The 16,241-nt window shown below is 45.1% G+C and overlaps 1 protein-coding gene and 1 non-coding gene across 3 annotated transcripts; both read right to left on the minus strand.

Moving 5' to 3' along the window:
• Positions 1 to 86: 86 nt before the first annotated feature.
• On the minus strand, positions 87 to 15,917 carry dtx4a (deltex 4, E3 ubiquitin ligase a). 2 transcript variants are annotated; one of them, XM_030430796.1, is made up of 9 exons: positions 15,636 to 15,917; positions 14,875 to 15,089; positions 11,927 to 13,109; positions 3,182 to 3,243; positions 2,788 to 2,949; positions 2,630 to 2,691; positions 2,162 to 2,482; positions 1,988 to 2,077; positions 87 to 1,897 (listed from the first exon to the last, which is right to left on the minus strand). In XM_030430796.1, exons 2-9 carry the CDS (start codon positions 15,080 to 15,082, stop codon positions 1,667 to 1,669), a joined length of 2,319 nt encoding a protein of 772 aa, XP_030286656.1. In that variant the 5' UTR covers positions 15,083 to 15,089; positions 15,636 to 15,917; the 3' UTR covers positions 87 to 1,666. The 2 variants fall into 2 exon arrangements, with proteins under 2 accessions (XP_030286656.1, XP_030286654.1); XM_030430794.1 differs by lacking the exon at positions 15,636 to 15,917 and adding an exon at positions 15,299 to 15,614.
• Positions 15,918 to 16,169: 252 nt separating this feature from the next.
• trnaa-cgc (transfer RNA alanine (anticodon CGC)) lies at positions 16,170 to 16,241 on the minus strand. The gene has a single exon. It is a non-coding gene; the product is annotated as a tRNA-Ala (tRNA).

A 16,241-nucleotide genomic window follows, 5' to 3' on the forward strand; every position in this document is an offset into this window, starting at 1 on the left:
ACTTAACCGCGATAAAGCGTTCACATTTATGGACTTAAATAATCATTACACAATCAACCAAACACAGAATGAAGAGTGAGCCTCGGTTTTCTCTTTGAACCTTAGAAAAACGTTTAATGCAAATTTGTGCACATAAAACACATACATACAGTACAGTGCATACATAAAGTATCATAAAGTATAAATGCTTTTAATGTTGGCCTACATTAGTATGTCAGCACACACTGTTGTGAATCTCAACTAACGTACCTCATTATAAACCGGTCCACAATTGGACCCAATGCAAACTAACTGGACCACTTTGGCCAAAGCTGGATCCACAACGCGAGATAGTCTTCTGCACCTGCTCATGAAAACATGACGAAAAACAACTGATGACCACATTTTGTAGTGTGATTAGAGCATTTGAGGCTGGTGTGTGTGTGTGTGTGTGTGTGTCTGTGTGTGTGTGTGTGTGTGTCTGTGTGTGTGTGTGTGTCCTACACAAAAGTACAGTAGATACAAGCTGTCCGGATCATTTTGATAGTAAGTAGAAAGCTCTGTGCAAATCTGAGCTCAGGCAGGAGGTCCAATCCTGGCTTTGTGAGGAGTTTACTCCTCGTGGGGGGAGATCGTGTAATCCAGAGTATCTTTCCCTCCATCAGTCCTTAACATTAACGCAGATACAAGAACACATAGAAAGCTATCATTAAATGCACCCATGCTCTGAGGGCAGAACAATTAAGGAATGTCAGTTTGTGAAACTATCAAATACAAATTACTGAAAATGACTATAATTATTATTATTTTTTGAAAGAAATGGGGCTGGTAGATGACATGTATAAAATGTCAGGCAAACTCCGGTACACCAGCAGCTTATCGTCACTTCAGCCCAACATCTCAGTCCGTCACGCCACACCCGAAAAAACAACGCAAAGAAACACGGCATATAAAACAAAATGTAAAATTAAAATATAAAAACATGGTAGAATGGAAACAATATTGTATAATATATCAAGTATTCATAATATACAACAATACAATTTAATCATAAAAATCAAACCTAAAAAGGAATGTAGTTCTGGAAAAGTACCACTAGAGGTCAGCAAATATTCATGCTCAGATATCCAGTTATACACTTGAAATATTTACTTGCAGTGAAGAGTTTCTTCTGCTTGTGGACTAAACCTCAACAACACAGCGACCTCACTTCCTGTCTTCAGTCTGACCTCCTCTCAGCTCCACACCGCAGCAGCAGTAGTCGTGGTAAACACTTTTATCAATTCAGCAAAAATTCACTTAGTTACATTCTTGATATGAAGTCTCACAGTATAAACTTTTTTTTTTTTTTTTTTTTTTTAATCTAACACTGACTTGTATGTGCACAGTGGTCTCAAATGTCTCGCTGAGTAACATCTGCGATGGTGACACCGTGACTGCATCAGGAGGATAAAACGACTCCCCCCCCCTCGGATCAGAACTGACTCATGCAGTCGGACAGGACATTTTATTCTGCTGAAACACTTTCTGTAACATTCCTGTGAAGAGTTTTGTTTTGAGAAGTTTGTTCCATCTCTGGTGGGAAATGTCCTTTCTGTTCTTTTGATCAGATTGTGAAAATAATGTGTCTGGATCCTCTGCTGGGATCGTGTGTTTTCAGACTCCACCGGTTCTTGAATGTCTCTGTTCAGTCTCTGGGTAGACACTCCTCCTCGGTGATGCCCTGAGCTTTCAGCTCCTCGAGGACGTTGTCCAAGTGCCCGGGGTCTGGGTAGCCATGGCCTGTCAGGTTGGAGCCGAACTCCGTCTTGTGGTGCACCTCGTTCCAGATGACCGTATCCGACTCGCCGGTGGTGCTGGATGTACCCACGGAGAAAATGAGCCGGCGGTCCCACGCTACCAGGAGAAGCCTCAGAACCTAGACGAAGAGATGAAGAGAGGGTAATCTGGTTACGCAAGCTTGAAGCCACACGTGATGTTTGACATGAAGAGAGGAATTGGCGCTTACCTTGCGTCCCTTCTCGCTGTCAGGGAGGTAGCAGTGTCTGGGGAACCCGCGGGCAGTGAAGGGTTTGCCTGGATTTGGGTGCTCTGGGCCCTGGAGAGCAAGAGCAAAGTTCATATCTTCATCCTAAACATTTCCTGTGTCCATATTTAAAAGCAAACATGGGTCAGACTTTACCTGGATGCCAGGAGGGATGTTATAAATGATGCGGATGGTTTTGCAGTCAGGGTGGCCGGGTAGCGAGTGGGGGATGACGTGGTACTCCATCTTGCCCGGGGGCTGGTTGCCAGTCTTGACTCCGTAGATGGTCTTGCAGGTGGGACACTGCAGGCTGCCGTCCTTGTTGCCATTGTTGTACATGGCAACGAGGCACTGGAGGTGGTACTGGTGACCACACTGTGCCAGGCGGCCCACCGACTCGGCCCGGGATATGCCACCGACACCGGGGCCTTTGTAGCCCGATGGTCCGGCCAGGGCCTCCATGCAGATGGTGCAGTCCTGAGATGGGAGAGCGATTCATGACTTATGCATTCTGATACAGAGCATTTATTTTCTTCATGTTTGCTTATAATGTTGTCCTGTGTATTGCAGACCCAGGGTCTGGATCGGGATCAGGGTCAGGGTTAAAAACCAAGGACAACTCACCTCCTCTGGGGGATTGCGGACCTTCTGAAGGTACCTCTTCACCACCTCCTCAGGGGTTTTGCCTACAAGACGAAAACACAAAGTATGACTATCTGTTTATGACCAAAATCCACATGATGGATACTAGAACTATCCTACGTTATCATCATCAACCCTACCTTTACGAGCCTGCTTCTTTGTGGTCTTGCGACAGCAGTGGCCCAGGCCGGGCACAGGCTTGATGTCACTCTTGCTGACAGGTGGGGGATGAAGCACCAGCTTGGGAGGGCGGGTCAAGCAGACAGGAAGACCTGCTGCGCTCATCAGGATGCCTGTGATGCCTGGAAACAGCCAGCAGAGGGGGGACGTGAGACAATGTGTTTGAGGTTTAGTCATTGCCTCATGAGCTCTTTATCCAGGGAATTATCTACTAACCATGGATGTAAATCACTGACAGGTAAGTTTATTTAAAGAGCCGTAAGGTTCAACTAACTTTAACAGGTAGGAAGCCCCTTCAAAGCTGAATCTTATTAAATCGAAGACAGAAAGTACTGGATGTGTCCATATATTTACCTGCCAGCGCAGGGTGCACGGGGCTCGATCCATTCAGGTTCTTCACTGGAACTGTTGGCACTCTGAAACACACAGAAAACCACCCAAACATTAATCTACAGGTCACCTCAGTCCTGATCTGATGAGTCACCTGTACACGTCACACACAGCCGGCCGCAGCATATGCTTGTGTTCGTTTAACAGCATGTTAGCAGGTTAAGGAGCTTTTGTCGAGTCATGAGGAGAAACAACAACAGACGTCGCTCGTCACGACTTGCCATCAGGTCCTGTAATTGCCAGGCAGGACTTCCGGCTATGTAAGGCTTAAGATTAGGGCGCGTATGGCGGCAGGAGACACTTGACACCAATAAAATAAGCTATTTAGTACAGTGTATGAAATACAAGATCAGAAAATGTTGAACCAACTCCTTTTAAAGTCATGTTAAGATACTTGGTCTTAAAGGGGCCGGAGAACCCTTAGCAAAAAGTAGTTTATTCAAGTGTACAACAAGTATACTTATTTTATACTAAAACTGAGGCAGTATACTTGAAGTGTACTTTTTATATACTATATTTTATACACTTAAGAAAAGTATAGAGAAGTATACTTGGTTTATACTGAAAAGTATAAAGAATAATCTAAGACTAAGTACATTAATACTTAGACTTACACTTATACTAAAGCTTATACTTGTACTTCAGTATACTGTAACGCCCCTTGTGGACTGTGGCGCAAAGACTCTTGGGTATTCTGTTGTTGTTGGTGTAATTATGGTTCGTGAATGTGTTTGTGAATAAGATGATGTGTAAGACGGTTGCGGGTTAATTCACATCCTTGTTCTGTGGTTAAATTGTGTCGAATTAACAAAGATGATAAAAATGTTGGCACCGTGAGTGAAGGGGTGTTTTCCGGGAGAGACTTCCCGCCTGTTAAGCTCTGGGTGTGTGGTAATAAATGGTGAATTTCAGGCTAGAAGTTGCCAAATTACAAGTACTAATACTTAGTATATCTTGATCTAAGTGCAGATTAAGATCAAGTCATTGACTCGTATTTACATTAAAGTTAACAGAATAAAGATGTTTTTCACTACACACATTTGCATTGAGGTATTACCCCTGTTATAAACTTACATGTTAATAAACTAAAATGTGGACTAGAAGTATATACTTAGTACACTAGTAGTATATAGATGAGTTTACTTGTTGTATACTTGAAAGTGTACTTCCGTAAACTTAAAATGGCTTTATAAAGTATACTTAAAGTATACTTTTATAAACTTAAAATGTTCCAATTTAGTCGGAAGAAGTATTAAATTAGTATACTTTCTAGTATGCTACAAGTACATGGTCCATAGTATACTTGCTATACTTATACTCAAGCATACTTAATAAAATGAACTTCAAGTATACTACTTTTTGCTAAGGGAAAGATCATCATCGACTCAGTTTAGTTCAACAAATTAAAAAAAACAAACGTTCGTCATCATGACTGAATAAACAAACTGACCTTTAAGGACAACACAATTTCATCCTGTTTTACTTTGTTTTTTATTGGTGGCGGACCCTGCCACCTTTCTAGCTTCAGACATTGATCTGGGACCTTATTTTTCCCTGAGAACAGCTCGTTATGGAAAACATGAATATTTGAGTTCGTATTATGGACCTCAGTAATATTCTGAATATTCAAAATTCTGAAACTACATAGCGGCCCTTTAAAAATCGAGAGGTCAAACTAAGTATATGGACTACATAAAAGACATTCAGAGGAACCTTTTGTTTTATTTTTAATTCTTAAGTCCATAATCATGCCGAAGGAGCCCAAAGTGTTTCTAACATGACACCAATACACTGTCAAACTATCCTTATCTGCTGCCATACTGTACTTCTGCTACTTAACATGTGTATAAACCACATGATAAAAGCCCGCCACTATAACAGTCCAGTCTCAGGTGTGTACTTACGGTCTGCCAGTTTTAATAATCGTCATTTTTCCTGCTTGGAAGCACCAGAGACCCGAGACAACTCAAGATATTCCAGCAGTAGCTCCCACTTGTAGCTCTGTACAGTAGATCTTCAGTGACTCCCTCTTCATCTGTTTACGTGCAGGTGTCACGTCTCCGCTCCTCTTTTATAGAGCTAATCCACCCGCTCCCATCTGTTGACTCAACTCTGGTTGTAGGCCAGTGATTCGTCACAGGAGGGATTACCTGTCAGCGACCATGTCACGCTGCCAGGCTGCCAGAAGGCTGACAGAACGGGGCACACATGACTATATCCTAAAATAAAGATTGTAATCCCAAAACTCAGGTTTGGACGGGATGATTTAAACACTTTAAAATGCCGATCAAAGCTATCCACTTATTTCACCCTCTGAACCCCTATGATGTAGATGTCACCTTGGCACCTGCAGTCCCTTCAGGTTTAAGGAAGTGCACCTGTGTACCTATGTTTAGACACCAACACGCACTAATGAAGGCATGTCGCTGACACAGGAATTACCCTTCTTCAACCGGAAATAATACGATTCTTCACATTCAAACGAATAGAAGAATGTTTCCTCAGGTGGAGGTACTTGAGTGACACTTTATAATAAGCATCATTAATATAAAAAAAGGTACATTTATAGCTTTTAAAGCTTTACTCAACAGATATTTCACTGTAACAAACAATGACATGCTTTATCAAATATTTGTCAAGCAGTTGTGACGGTTTATAATGTTTATAACAGTATTCATCAAACATGTATGTAGCATTAAAGAGCTGCAGCTTTACAATACACCCTTTTCTGACAAATGGTTCATAAAGCATTTCACTGTTTGTAAGCAGTGAATTATTATTATCATAAAGTTTAATTATATAAGCATCCTTAAGAATATTTGGCTAAGGTGTTTTCATTCTTTGCGTCTTATTGTTGCCTTTCAAATCTCGTCTCCTGACTTGTGATGCGCAAAAACTAAAACCAAAATAATAAAAACCCGCACTAGTGTTCATCAGTCTGTTTACAGTCTTTCTCCACCTGCAGTGTTTACTCTTATTTAATCACCGTTCATGCTGTTTTCATGATGCATTTTGTCTATTTATCTTCTGTATTGTATTTGAATGCATTTCCACTTTTAGACCTCTTCTCTTTGCGGAGCGCAAACTGCTTTTATAGACTGTGAATATTCATACATGTCACCATACGTTGTGGTGAACAGCAGGGCGCTCTTTATGACTTGTGTTTATCCAGGTCCAATCTGAAAGAGCCGCGTGGGTGATGTCAGGCGTTGGTCTTCGGTTCATGCCTGTGAGTCGTGAATCAATCCGCTGAACATTGCTACGAATTAAATATTTGAAAATGCGTCTAGGAGTGTGGATTCTTTTTTAATTTCTTTTTTAAAACTTGTCTCAAAATGAGTGAAACTGACTCAAATGTTCACACATTATTTGACAGTAATCATGAACATAATCTGATCTGTTTCCTGGGTTAATCTCTGTCCTGTGTTTTCACTGGTGGGAATTCAAACAATGGCACAGTGACACATATAAACTTACAGTCAGGAGTGTGGCGCACAGGTTAATTGCCAGCAAGCTGCCGCGTGACCTTCCCGCGTACGCGCATTACATGATGCTAAAAGTAGCACCACGTGTCGACTGACTGGATCCGACCCGTGTCAAACTGGACCACGCAAGCAAGACGATGAATGAGATTAAAGAGACGGAGATGGGAGACGGGAGAGAAAGGGTGGGAAAAAAAGCAGCTCGTCACGTTTTCTTTGATCCCGGCTAATCTAAGTGGCTTTGGAGCAGCTTCCATCTGGACCTCTGGATGATGGAGGAGACCAAGCTGCAGCATATGGCAGCACAGATGCATTCATACTCACTAAGCAGGTACAAGCTCACACCTGAGACCATGTCTGATCGAAATATAAACTCTCGAAGGAGGAGGAAAAAAAGGTCTGATCAGGCACAAACGTCACAGCAGGTTTTGGTGCTGGTGACACACTTGTAGGAATCAGAGCGGCTGCAGCGAGAGGAGAAAGCACCGCGACAGGTGTGTGGACCGACTCTCGTCACCGCGTTAATCTGTGACACCTCTTCTGGAAATCATCTGCTCCATTTCACTGCTGCTGGCAAACTCTCCCAGCAAACATGAACAATCAGCTCAACGATCCTTCTTGTTTGTTTTTTTTAAAGGACACTTAACTTACACTTGTGTATAATAATAATAATAATAATAATAATAATAATAATAATAATATGACATTGTGTAATTCTGGTGATTGTCTTTTCAGATTACTGATGTTAATTTGTCTCAATGTCAATATTCAATATTCAAGATTTAAAATATTGATAATTAGAAAGTTAAAAGATCACTGCTCCGCTCTGTTGTGACATTATTTACTATTTTATCATCATCATAGGCACAAAATGGCCTTAAAATAACAGTTTCACAAGTTATCGCAATTATTCCTGGGACAACACATCGTCCCAAAAGCGTTGTTAAAACTGTCAGTTAGCGATTAGCTGGTAAGCGAAGCAGAGCGTGCAGGTGGAGCCGAGCGGTGGCTGCTTTTTTGGTTGTTTTTTGTACCAATTCTGAGTTTTTGAGAGCGACTAAATATGAATGAAATCTCAGTCACACACAGCGAGCAGTGGGCGATATTCAGGGTTGCATTGTGGGAAGTAAAACGGGCTGGCTGATTTCTCTGGGTTTTAAATACATTACGGTGCTCGCATTTTGTTGTCAGTCATTGCTTTTGTTTATTATTAATAATATTTTGGCTTTTTTTGTTTTTTTGTTTTTTTGTTTTATATCCGAGCATATTTTGTGCAATTACTTGGCTGGAAACCATCAAATCCAATCTGGCAACAGCAAAATGAACAGACCACTTAGAACATCATGGGAGCTGATGAAGGCAATCTTTCAAAAAGTCAATCATCCACTTTTTCCTGATTATTCTTTAATTTAAATGATCAAATATATAAATTAGAGGCATCATATACACGCTACGTGTACTCGTAGGGATTTAAATGATCAAATATAGCGTAGGGGTGTTTCCCCTCGGTCCCCCTGCGGTGCCAGCTATGAATTTAAGGATTAAGCGGTAAGATGATGACAGCAGGAGCATTAAGAGGAGACAGTAGAAGGAGAAAAGAAGGGCGAGCAGCAGAGGGAATCCCACGCTGGCGGGATCAGAGAGGCTCTCGTTCGCCTGTGACGTTGTTGTTTTTACCGCAGCAGCAGGTGCTCTCACCTGATATGTTGAATGAACGGGTCAGCCACACAGCTCACCTGACACAAAACACAGAGATTACCCGACGCGGGAATATTAAGCCGGTGGTATTTGGTATAAATCTGAGGCTTAGCTGGATTGCTTAATGCGAGGATTCAGAAAGCCGGTGGTGCTCTGTTGGGGCAATGTTGGGTTGGCAAATTATCCTCAACATGTGGCGGTTTAATCACAGTACAAGCAGCCAAGTGCACGCAGGCCCGCAATCAAAACACAAAGCCACCGCCTGTGTCTGAATAATGCAGGATGCACATGAACTGCAGAATCTCTCGCATCGCTATAATAACTGCATAACAAAAGGAATCTAGATCACCCCAGTAAGATCTCTGTCAGGGAGGCGAGACGACTGTGTTATAAAAAGAGCGGCTATAATTGGAACATGATGACATCTAGACGCCGCGCTCACAACAATGTCACAAACACACCCAGCTGCAGAACAGACAGTTTGAGAGCTTCTCTGAAGCGTCCCCGAGCCCATCCACACACGTCCTGCTCACCAGCGCCCTCTGGCTACCACACCCGGCTACTGCGACTTCCTTCTTCCACTAATGCTGACACCAAAAGCTGGCGGTCACACTTCGAGTCTTTGGGTGTTGATTGACGCATACGTATTTAACTCAACTTCCTCTGTTTTTTTAAACGTTTACTCTGGTGAGTCATCCGTCTCATTATCTCTGAGGCCATCAGTGAGATGCTGTCGAACACTCCCTTCACACGGCTGAGGACATTTAAAAAAATACTCTGATATGGTTCGTCAACAGCAAAGGTCTTAAACATATTCTAAAAATTACATCTATTATTACGTAAAATTCTATGCAGATTGTCTCTTTTTTGAAAGATGAATGCACAGGCAACATTTCCCCCCCCAAAAAAGTGAAAAGCACATTCTACAGTCGTATTCTGAACATACATCATTCTGCACAGTGAAGTTGAAACAGTGGTAAGTGAAACACAATTTTGAGTGCAGAGCGGCTTTTAAAAACGAGCCATATGCCATATGCAGGAGTTTTGATTGAAAAAATAAAAACAATGAAAAGGACATAATGTTCGAATAGGCCACCTGTTGAGTTCAGCCTCAAAACAAATCACCAGACTAACCGCTAACTGCTATTGACTGCGGTAGCTAGCTGCCTTTAGCTAGGTGGCTTAGTTAGCCATGCAACTAGCAGTGTGGACTGGATCTCTGAGGACAGGGAGGCTGCTGTTGTTTACAACACTAGCTCAGGGGCTTTGGTAAATGGTCTGCATTTTTATAGCGCTTTTCCAGTCTAACGACAGCTCAAAGCGCTGTACAACACATGCCACATTCACCCATTCACACACACATTCATACACTGATGACGGAGGCTGCCATGCAAGGCGCCAACTGCTCATCAGGAGCAATTTGGGGTTCAGTATCTTGCTCAAGGACACTTCGACATGCAACTAGGGGGAGCCGGGATTCGAACTGGTGACCTTTGGATCACTAGACGACCCGCACTGAGCCACAGCCGCCCTTTGGACCAGGACGGAACTGTGGCTAGCTGGTTAGCATGCCAACTTCAGTAGATATCTGTGCAACACAATAAAGAGACATCATAACGGCAACACTGTTATTAGTTTACATACTGTTGATTATTTTCAGCACTTTTTCTACTAAAAATCTTACATATTGATACTTTAACTAAAAGTAATCAACATAATGTGAACAAAGGGCAGTTTTGACATTATGATGTCTGAGTATTGACATAATAAAGCTCTAATATCCACTGAAGTTAGCGTGCTAACCAGCTAGCCCCATCCTGGTCCAAAGCTCCAGAGCCAGGTGCAAACACTAGCCCTCCCCTAGCACCAGAGCTCCTAGTCTTAACTACTAGCTGCATGGCTAACTGAGCTAACTAGCTAAGGGCAGCAACAGTTAGCGAATTTACATATCGCACCTTTAATGATAATGATAACTGGTGACAGCAACTATCTGCACCGTTAGCACTGCTATTAGCACCATGTGCAGAATGCAGATGCACCCCTCTACATACTAAGGCTAAAAGACCACAAGACTCTTGCTCTTCGTCTGTTTTAATGTCGAGATTGTGCACAAACTAGAAGAGAACTCTCCAGTACGGAGACGAGTGATGAGAATATCAAGCTTTCCATAACAATGGAGACATCCCAGATGTTACAGACACATTCCAGATGGGGTCTGCTGAGTACAACCTGTGGGCGCGTCCTGTCTTTGTTAACAGCCCATGTATCAGATGTGATGCAGCTTGAGGTTTTAATCAGCAGAGCTTCCCTGTACACACACACACACACACACACACACACACACACACATACACACACACACACACACACACACACACAAGTATTTCCAGGCTTTTCTGGTTTGTTAATGCCTTGAGCTCCCAATGAGTTTGCATGAAAACCATAAGACAAACTATGTGTAGGAGTGTGTGTATGCGAAGCAAATTCATCATTAAGTGGTCACACGACGAATGTCTGGAATGTGAAACACACAGCTCGGCTTGCTCGGTGTGAATGCTCTTCATTGTGTTTCCGTGGAAATGAATGAGTCTGATGGACTTTGTCTCAAAGATTAAAGGCTTGTGAATGCTAATGAGCGCTCATGTCAGACAATGTGTAATGAGGGCTTCAAACAAATGAGGAATTCCTGTCTAAATCGATTTCCTTGCATATCCTGTTTAGTTGGTCTCATTTTGTTTCATAGACAGGGTATCGATCAGAAAGGTAGTCTGTGGCGATCCTCAATCAGCTGGCATTCAGACTCAATTATTATATGCACACTGTACCCATTATAGATGGCAGACTGTGGCCAAACTCCTGAGAAAAATACTTTCAAGTTAAAAAGTTGCAATATGTATGATTTGTAGTCGAAAACATTCAAAATGTAATGCAAAATATCAACAGAATATGAAGAAATAACAGTTTTGACATTGTGTCAACTCTGGGTTCTGTTGCAGAGATATCTATCTAAATTAGCATGCTAGCCCAAAGCTCCTGTGCTAGCTCAACATCAACACTTCCCCCCGGTGCTCCAAGCTCAGTCTTGACAGAAACTGCATGGCTAAACGAGCTAACGAGCTAAAAAGGGGCTGCAGTTAACGGTTACTCTGGTGATATGCTACCCACCATTTGTTTTTATATCATATCATGGCCTCCACTGAAACCTTTAAGCCACAGTTTCACTAGAATGGAATGGATGTTTAGAAGTACTCGCTCTGAAAACAGCTGCATGCTGCAGTTGGAAATTAAATTGTGTAGTTAGATGGAACAAAAGCAGTAAAGTTGTGGGTCGGAAAACCAAAACAACGAGCTGAAAGTCACTAAAATGGTCTTTTTAGAGCTGAGATAAACTGCAGCTGAATATATTGATTATTGCAGCTTTAAGCTGAACGGACAACAAGTGAATCTTGTTTGAATATGCTCTATTGAAAAAAAACACTTTTTTTTGGATATGTGAACTCACACCCTCATACAGTGGTTGTCTACTCACCCAGAGGCGATAAGGGCACGTGACTGAGCCATGGCGATTCGCTGCAGTGCAGGTCGGCTCAGCCCTGCGAGGCTGGACCGGGGCGGCAGAGGGGCTGCGCAGGCAGCAGCACCAGATGAAGACACTGGGCCCAGGACACGGGCAGAAGGCGAGGGCGTGCAGGTGGAGGCAGCCGTGGAGATGAGAGGAGGGCCTGGAGCGGGCACTGAAGGGGCGGAACAGGAAGCAGACAGAGAGGACGAAGTGGAGGGTTGAGGAGGGGGGACGGCGGGTGGTGAGAGCGTGGTGGAGGGTGGAGGAGGAGGCGGTGGAGGAGGGGGCAGAGGTGGCGGAGGGGGGCGGTTGGAGGAGATGGAGAGGGCGGCGGTAGCTGAGCCAAGGAGGGAAAGAGAGTGGGGATAGCCTCCTCCGAAACCGAGGCTGGAACTGCCGACACCGCTACCACCGATGATACCAAATCCTCCAGGACCACCCATACCGCCCACACTGAAGCCACCTGTCGCCCCAACTATGGACGTCCTGTGAGGGGAGTATGAGCGGGACAGGGAGGGAGGCCGAGGGAGGGTTAGTGAGTACGACCCTCCTGGGATAGGGTGACTGCTGATTTTGGGGCTAGGTGGCTTGGTCTGTGGCGGTCTCCGACCCAGAGTGTGAGCAGTCGACATGGCGCCCGCTTTGACGCTAAGCACCAACATACACTGCTGACAGGCGCAGGGTTGTCCCAGGGACGTGATGGCCGAGGCAGGGAGCGCCCCACTGGGGTACGCACTCCCGTTTCCAGTCCCGCTGCTGCTCATCCTGATCCCCATGCCCACTCCTGAAACATCCACGCCGAGCAGTCCTCCATGGCTGGGCATGGACATCGGCCCCCAGGCGTGGTGGGATTTGGGCAGGGGCCCTGACACCAGCGGGTAAGCCAGGTCGGAGCGGCGCTGGATGCGTCGGCAGCGCTGCGTCTGTCCATTGATTTGGGTCATGCTTTCGAAGTCAATGAGGTAGCAGAAACCCAGCGGCGCCAGGTCCAGCCAGGGCTGCTGCCGATCGCGTGCCGCCTGGATGGCGATGCCCACCTCCGTGTCGTATGCCGTCCAACTTCCAGCGTCGTTCTCCCACTCCCACAACCAGCCCTGGCCTGGCGCTGAGGTGGGGTCGTAGAAGCTACGTCGTACCGGTCGAAGGGTACCTGAGGCAGGGATTCAGAATCAGAGCAATGCTAAAGATTCATGCACATCATTAGACTTTGAGAGGAGAGAGATTTTGAGTTTGGGCTTCTTCCATGTCAGGGGATTTCTAAACATCTGACAGATTTCTACTGTGACAATAAAGTTTGAGCATCTTCGTGTCTGGACTGCAGCTGCGATCATGCTGCTGGGTGATGGGAGGTGGATGCAGTAGGAGGTATGAGACTGACTGTGGCACTATTTGCTGTAGACGAGTACATCGCAACCCTAACAAATTCAACATGTCTGTGTTTGCTTGCTAAGAATTTGGGCAAACAGGTTTCCCCTGGTAACAGCACATAGTGTGCTGAATTCTGATTGGCTGGCAGCCTTGATCCGACCCAAAGCTGGCTGTGTTTGCTTTCCCAGGGTGCCCAGAGAAACTCTACAGAGTCTTCGTACTGTAAAGCCCTCACATATCTAATCCTGAAACACGCAGAGACTCCACCAAGTAGAAAAACACATCTCGTGTACACGGAGCGGTTTTGGCTTCAGTTAAATGTGCAAATGAAAAGTGCACCGAAGCTTTTGAAGCACAAGTCATCTGAGAAACAAACCATACAGTATATGTGTGACACCGACATGTAACAAGACAACAGAAGAGTTCATTCATGAAATCTGCTCCCATCAACCCCATTTTATCAATGACCTCAGACTCCTGAAATTCCTCCCCACCCTTCTCCACCCTCCTCCCGTTCTCCTATTCAGACTGGGGCACCCTGCTTCGCCTCTCTCACCAATTCAGCTTCTGCCGGGTTTGGAAAAACAAACTGCACAAAGGCTTTTGTCAGCCAATGTTGAGGGAAAGAAGGGAAATGTTGGGGTCTCTGCCAGAGCTGGACGACTGACAGATCCCTGCTTTGTCTGGCACTTCTCTGCCTGCCTCTCTTTTACGGAGCTCTGACTCCTGAAAGATGACTTCTTGTGTCCTTATTCTGCCATTAAGGCCAGCAGTGCTGAAGCTGAGGGCTGCAGATGATTCCTGACTGTGTGTGGACACTTTAGCTGCTAGGATACAAACACACAGGACCAAGAATCGTTTCACCACGGACACCTTTCAAAATCACAGACGCACAAAATCTGTCCTTTAAAATCGGGCACTGTGTAGATTGGGGGAAGAAATTCAAACTCAAGAATTTTAATATTTACAATATCAATGAGGTACTGATGCAAAGGGCAGGTGTACTGCTATCATGTTACGTCTATATACACTCCATGTATCAGTTTGACATCCCCATTTTGAAATGGGCACAGTTTTGGAGGAAGGGAGGTTTAGAGAGGAAAATAAGGTCAAACACTGTCTGAAGCTGGAAAGGTGGCAGGGTCCGCCACATATAAACAAAGCATAGACAGTGAGCGAGCGTGTCGTTGTTGTCTGAGGTCAGTTTGTTCATTCAGTCATCAGACAACAAAGAGTTTGTTTAGACGTAAACATCTGATTGAGATTCCCTCCTTTAAAAAGGCGCGCGCACGCACGCACACACACACACACACACACACACACACACTTGTAATCAGACAGGTGTATTGTCACCTAATGGGAGACTAAATTTGATGATGTAAAATAAAAACACACATATATAAAGGTGGTCTCTGGTGGAGCTGGACGGTGCGTGAGGCTCGGATAGATAAAGCAGACACACAGGAGCAGTGTGGAGGCCTCCACCTCGGGCCCGGCTGCACCGCTACACCCCTCTCTGCCGTGTGTCTCCCCCCCTTGCTCCTCACCTGTGTCCTGTCGGAACTGGTGCATGGAATGCAAATCGATGATGTAGGGCGAGAGGCGAGAGTCCACCTGGCCGAGGACCACACTACCACACCGCGGGTCGCTCCGGATGACTGCCTCGATGTGATGACAGACAGCCGGGCTGTAGGGCCGCCAGCGTCCGTGCTCGTTCAGCCATTCCCATACCACCACGGCGGATGCTAGTAACATCCTCCTCCTGCGAAGGTGAAAAGATAGCAGTGACAACACGGCGGCACATATGATGCGACGAGGCGACGGGCATTTAAAGATCCCCTGCCGCCGCTCCACCGTGCATCCCTGCGCACAGCGGCGCTGCATCCATCTTGGACAGTTTGCAACCCAGATGTGTCTCCTATCTGTGGATATAAATATATATATGGGGATGACACTACATGCAAAGCGTACCTTCCATGTTTGTAGTTTCGGTTACGCAGCAATTAGTAGGTCCGTTTATCGCGCGGAGAGGACACGGAGCGGTTCGGGGCGCAAAGCCTCGCAGGATGGTTGCATTTTACTCCCTATGCAGATGAGTGACGTCTACTGAAATCATTTCTCCGGCACAATCAAGTTAGGGTGAGAGGAGGAAATGCAACTTGGATGGTGGCGGTGGTGCGGCACTGGTGAAGTAGGTTACTGTGACAGGATGCTTCGATCGTTCGTGGCAGATAAATCTGAGCAGCGAGGAGGAGGAGGAAGAGGAGGAAGCTGAGGCAGGCACAAAGAAGATGAGATTAATATTTACCAGATCGATCGGCTCCAGCGTCTCCAGTCAAATCACTGCTCTGTAGAACAGTTCGGGTGCTTTGGATCCATCTGTCACTGAGAGAATGTCTTGTCTTCAGGTAGAATCCCGGAGTTGTTCTTACATAATTGATTAATCATGTGGCTCCAAGGCGCTGATTGATCCACTTGGACTCGAGCTCATCAGAATATCTGCTCGTCCATGCTGTCTCGATCGGGAACCACGCGCGCACACACACACACAAACACACAGGCACACACAACAGTCACAATTATTTGGCCGGCGAAAAATAAATGTTTGACACTCGCGTGCGTGAACACTCCCACGCCTAGAAGGCCTCTAACATCCAATCAGATTTGAGCAAGCGCTCCGTGTGGCCAATGACGAACGTCTCTTATCTGGAGCTGTAGTTGATCACTTAATTTCTTGTATAAACTGCGTGTTCGTTTTTGTGGGGATTTCATGTTAATTAAAAATATTCATAGATCACCTTCTTTAACACTGTGCTTTGTTACGAACGAAGGCAAAATTCAGTGGAGATGCCGGGGATTGAACCCGGGACCTCATACATGCGAAGCATGCGCTCTACCACTGAGCTACATCCCC

This window comes from Sparus aurata, chromosome 10 (assembly GCF_900880675.1).
Source record: "Sparus aurata chromosome 10, fSpaAur1.1, whole genome shotgun sequence".
Classification (NCBI taxonomy): Eukaryota; Metazoa; Chordata; class Actinopteri; order Spariformes; family Sparidae; genus Sparus; species Sparus aurata.